The 5147-nt window shown below is 50.9% G+C and overlaps 1 protein-coding gene across 1 annotated transcript; it reads left to right on the forward strand.

Moving 5' to 3' along the window:
- Window positions 1-2079: 2079 nt before the first annotated feature.
- Window positions 2080-4258, forward strand: LOC119358034 (COBRA-like protein 7). Its single transcript, XM_037624758.1, has 6 exons — window positions 2080-2297; window positions 2400-2479; window positions 2592-3051; window positions 3147-3303; window positions 3407-3687; window positions 3757-4258. Exons 1-6 carry the CDS (start codon window positions 2237-2239, stop codon window positions 4044-4046), a joined length of 1329 nt encoding a protein of 442 aa, XP_037480655.1. The 5' UTR covers window positions 2080-2236; the 3' UTR covers window positions 4047-4258.
- Window positions 4259-5147: the final 889 nt, after the last annotated feature.

Here is a 5147-nt window from a genome sequence, read left to right on the forward strand (position 1 = left end):
CTTAAAGCATCCAAAGATACCTTTGTAACTTTACCCTAAAAAAAAAGATACCTTTGTAACTACTCATTCATGTCTTTTTCACGTAGGCTATAGATTAACACATTTTTCACGAGGAACTTGAAATAAATAGTTCGTTTTAGTATATTTTTCTCCATTTTTCTGAATTATGTAAACTACTTTTTAATACTACAAGTTAAAAGTCTTATCTATATGAAAAATAATTATCTCATCTAACTCCTACACCGTTTGATTTTACACGAAGATTCGTGGGTTTCCTTTTATTTTTTGTTTGGTTAATCAAATGGTATAGGAGTTAGATATGACTTTGTTAATTCTCATCTAGGTGAGAATTAGCAAATCCGTATTTAAAACATTAAGAGCACGTATGCACGATTGCATAAAATCCGCGCTCAGAAGGCAAAAGGTAGGAGCATACTCCCTCCGTCCGCAAATAAGTGTACTTCTAAATTTTGTCCTAAGTCAAAGTTTTAAAACTTTGACCAATTTTATAGAAAAAAGCAGCAGCATTTATGGCAATAAATTAGTATCATTAGATCCGTATTGGAATGTACTTTTATAATATATCAAGTTGATGTCATATATGTTACTACTTTATTCTATATAGTTGGTCAAAATTCTAAAACTTTGACTTAGAACAAAGGAAAACGCTACCCTTCAGCCGGCTGATGCCCGTGCAGCGTCCGCCACCCAGTGGCGGAGCTACACAAGATTTGTTGGTGGGGCAAGAGAGAAAATGTCCATTTCGACGGTTGCAAAAGCTGTATTTTTTTTCGAAAATGCCAAACGAAGACCGAGCTTTATGGAGGCCTTTATTTGAAAACTTCAAAATTCAAACTTTTTAGTTTCAAAAAATTCTGAAAATAAATACACATATACCTAGATACATAATGTACACATGTGCAAATTTTCAAGTCGAAATACATTATGACGTGAGCTACACAAAAAAGACAAATTTGAGGCTTTTTAGCATATCTATACTGTTCATCTTTAAAGTCCCTGATTTTGTTTTTTTGGTGCAGCTCGCGGTTCAAGGTATTTCAGTCGAAAAACATTATGACGGATTGGCATTGCACATTTATATTAGGTAGGGTATTAGTTGCACGTTATATTAGGTAAGATATATCTGTTGCACTTTGATATTTGGTAAGATATCAATTACTTTTTCACGGGAATGGTAGGATATTAATTACATGGCAAATTTCAAGGGATAGCGTTGAGTCAAAACATGTTTATAACCAATGGCGGTGGTGGGTAATTAGAGCGTTGAACGTGTTTGGTGCTCAACAATGGAGCGACTTGAACCGCTAGATAACATGATTTGACGGTGGAGATGGTTTGGATCTGCCTATTTGGGTCTTTTTATATTGGTATAGATGTATAGTTCTTTTCGGAAATTTTTTAAAACTGAAAGTTATGAATTTTGAATGTTTCAAAATAAAGGGCTTCATGGAGCTCGGTCTTCAAAATGGCCTACTCTATTACCGCCACCTGTGTAGCCGTCGGATCGATCCTGATCGAGCGCTCACCACAGACCCTCTAAAAATGTTTTTTTTTACCATAGGGAATTCATCCTCCAACCAAGAGCATCAATTACAACTTACACATGGACACACGCCAAGTTTTGGTCATTTCGCTGAATGGCACCGTGAACGATGAACAAGTATCACCACCGTTTGCATGGCCCGCGTGTCGGCCCACCGATTCAAACTTCCCTCCAAATCAGGCAGGAACGTGTACGGCAAGGTGACAGACGCGCAGAGAGGAAACGAACGCGGCTAGCGTGCCAATCCGGGATGGCTTTCCATATACGCCGCCGCACGGTGAGCAGACGCCAACTGGACTTCCCACAGTCCCACTGTCGACTAGGCGCAGAAAAGGAGAGTAATCAGTGTCCGTTTCCTGCCTGACTCGAGTAGTAATCCGTGTGTGTGTGCGCGGACGCGCCTCCATTCCACTCCGGGCGTTTAATTCGAGGCTAAATGCTGAGATATCCACGAGTCATGACGACGCGCGTGTCACATCAGCGGTGCTAGGATTATATGCGTGCCAAAGCCGATCCCTGTCCTCTTCCTCGTACCCACAGTCTTGCCATCCCCCTCTTCCCCTCGTCTCGTCCCCTACCTACCTACGCAGACCGAGGGTGCCAAGTGCCTGCAGAAGGCGTCGTTTTGTCGGGCGCCGCCGGTGCGTGAAGAAGCCCGAGAGGACGAGACCCATGGCGATGGAGCAGTTCGTCCTGTTCATCTTCATGTGTTGTCTGTCCTCCCGCTTCGCTGGTAATTCATTGGTTTTCCCCTGATGTGTCATGATTCTTCCTTTCTGCGTCTCCTTTGATTCTGCGATTGATGATTGTTGGTTTCGCCGTGTCTCTCTGGCAGATGCGTATGATCCGGTGGATCCAAACGGGAACATCACCATCAACTGGGATTTTCCGTCCATCGAGCCCAATGTGTACGCGGTGCGCATAGTTGGGATTTTTCTTTTCTCCTGAAACGCAATGCTCCTGACGGAAATCGCGATTTTCTGCCACTGAAACTGCGTACGAATCAATCGATTTCCTGTGCGCGCAGGTCAAGGTGAGCATCCACAATTACCAGCTGTACCGCCACATCGAGCGCCCGGGGTGGCGGCTGAGCTGGGTGTGGGCCGGCCACGAGTTCATCTCGACCGTGATCGGCGCGGAGACGACGGAGCAGGGCAACTGCACCGGCCGCCACGGCGCCAACGGCGCCCCTCCGCATTGCTGCGAGAAGCAACCGGTCATGATGGACCTGCTGCCGGGCGCGCCGTACAACAGGCAGTCCGCCAACTGCTGCCGCGGCGGCGTGCTGTCGTCCGTCACGCAGAACAACAGGACGGCCACCTCGCAGTTCGAGATGTATATCACCAATTTCGCCCTCGACGAGCACGGCGACCCCAAGATGCCGACCACCTTCAGCATCGGCGTGCCGGGCTACACCTGCAGCAACGCCACCAACGTGCCGGCGACGAGGTCCAAGGTCGACGAGCAGCGGCACGTACAAGTTCTGCGTAAGCCTTTGGTTCTTTCTTTCTTGCCAACATCCACCGTCTTGTGACACGCCGTGCATCGAGCGCTGACTATTTCTTGGCTTGGTGGGGTGCAGGGACATGGCAGATCATCTGCTCGTACTCGCAGTTCAGGGACGCACCGTCGCCGTCCTGCTGCGTCTCCCTCACGACCTTCTACAACAGCACGATCGTAGGGTGCCCGCGGGACAGCTGTGGCGGTGCAAACTCTCCCTCGGCGCATCAGTGCCTCAGGCAAAGCCACCTGACACCCTGCCACACACTCTGCATTCTTCTGATTTTCTTCTGCCGTCATTCTGATTCGTGTCTGCGTGTGCATGTTCGTCCGGTTTTTCAGCGGCGGCGAGCAGTCCAAGGTCCTGGCGGCGCTGCCTGACGCCGACGGCGCTCCGCCCGTGCCAGTCATCCGGTGCACGGAGCACATGTGCCCGATCCGGGTGCACTGGCACGTGAAGCAGAGCTACCGGGGGTACTGGAGGGTGAAGGTGGCGGTGACGAACTACGACGTCGTCAGCAACTACACCGACTGGAACCTGGTGGTGCAGCACCCCAACCTCCGGAGCCTGACGCAACTTTTCAGCTTCAACTACCAGCCCCTCATCCAGTACGGCACGATCAGTAAGTGCACAATCTTTGACAAGAAGATGATACGAAGCAAGAATGGGTAAGAAATGTGGTCTTTTGCAGATGACACGGGGATGTTCTGGGGAATCAAGAACTACAACGAGATGCTGCTGGGTGACGGGAACGTGCAGACCGAGATGATACTGGAGAAAGACCCGAGCGACTTCACCTTCTCGGGGGGCTGGGCGTTCCCGAGGAGGGTCTACTTCAATGGACACGAGTGCGTCATGCCGCCGCCGGATCAGTACCCTTCGCTGCCCAATGCGGCCTGGGACGTGCGTGTCTCGGCGGTGCAGCGGTGGCTGGTCGCCGGCTCTTGTCTGCTCTCGTTGTCTATGTTGTTTCTCGTGTAAAGGATACATGACTAGCCCTGAATACATGGGGTTTGAGTATCTCAGTTTAACTTCCCCGTAGAGTACAACTAATCCAGCATATACCTCCTCTTTGAGCGCCTATAGATTAAACTATTGCTCAGTGACATATGCCCCCAGCAAAAGGAAATCCTAGAAAACTTCATATTCGGGTAGAATGTCTTCCCAGCAATTACATGGTCCTTTGATGCTTAGTACAATAGTACGAAGTGCAAGCTTGGAGATGGCTTCTTTCCCTGCTCTGTTTACCATTGCCCTGGACATGTTCTACTCACTCCAATCTTAATTCAGTCAAGCAATTGGTCGGTAAAGCCAAAACTTGTATCTAGATTCTGTTGATAACGACATTCACATGCTTGCACTTGGGGAAAGCTGAAGCGCTCGTGTCGCTCACGGGGGGCGGCACGGCCGAAACCTAGCCACCACTGCCGCCCCATTCTCCACCTCCACCCCAGCTCCCCTTGCCGCCGCCAGGTGAAACCGACGGGCGAAGCCCACTAGACGTACGACGGCGGCAGGGACTTCTCCTCGCGAGGCACGTAGCAGCGGCCCTGAACAAAGCTAATCGACTACCGATGGTGGCGTCTCGCCGGCGCAGGTAAGCAGGGGCGGCGGCCCCGAGCATGCCGGTAACACCGCTTCTCTCCTCCTCCCTCGCTGGGGGTCGTGAGGGGCGGTGTTGGGGCCGATCGCCGCAGATCTAGCACCTGGATCCGGGATCCGTCGGTGGGGGTGCCCAGGCATGTGGCTGCGACAGCTGCACATCCGGCTAGTCGAGCTGTGGTGGTGGCGGTGTGCTGCAACTCCTAGACGACGGCGCGGCGACGCCACGTAGGTGGGTGTGTTGTGGTTGTCGTGGGGGGAGGGTCCCTGGCCTCTGGTGTGGTCTGTGCACTGCCAACTCCGATCGTGCGTGCGGCAGAGTGGTGGCCAGGGCTTTTGGCGGTGGTCTGCTCGTGATTGCCGGAGCGACTACTCCAGGTCAAGGTGGATCTGTGTCGTGCCCCTGCCCATGTGGGCGGCGGTGGCATGGTTGATGGTGCTTCAAGTGAAGGCGGCGGCTCCCTGGATTTTTCAAGAGCT

The sequence above is a fragment of the Triticum dicoccoides genome, chromosome 2A (assembly GCF_002162155.2).
Source record: "Triticum dicoccoides isolate Atlit2015 ecotype Zavitan chromosome 2A, WEW_v2.0, whole genome shotgun sequence".
In the NCBI taxonomy this organism is placed as follows: Eukaryota; Viridiplantae; Streptophyta; class Magnoliopsida; order Poales; family Poaceae; genus Triticum; species Triticum dicoccoides.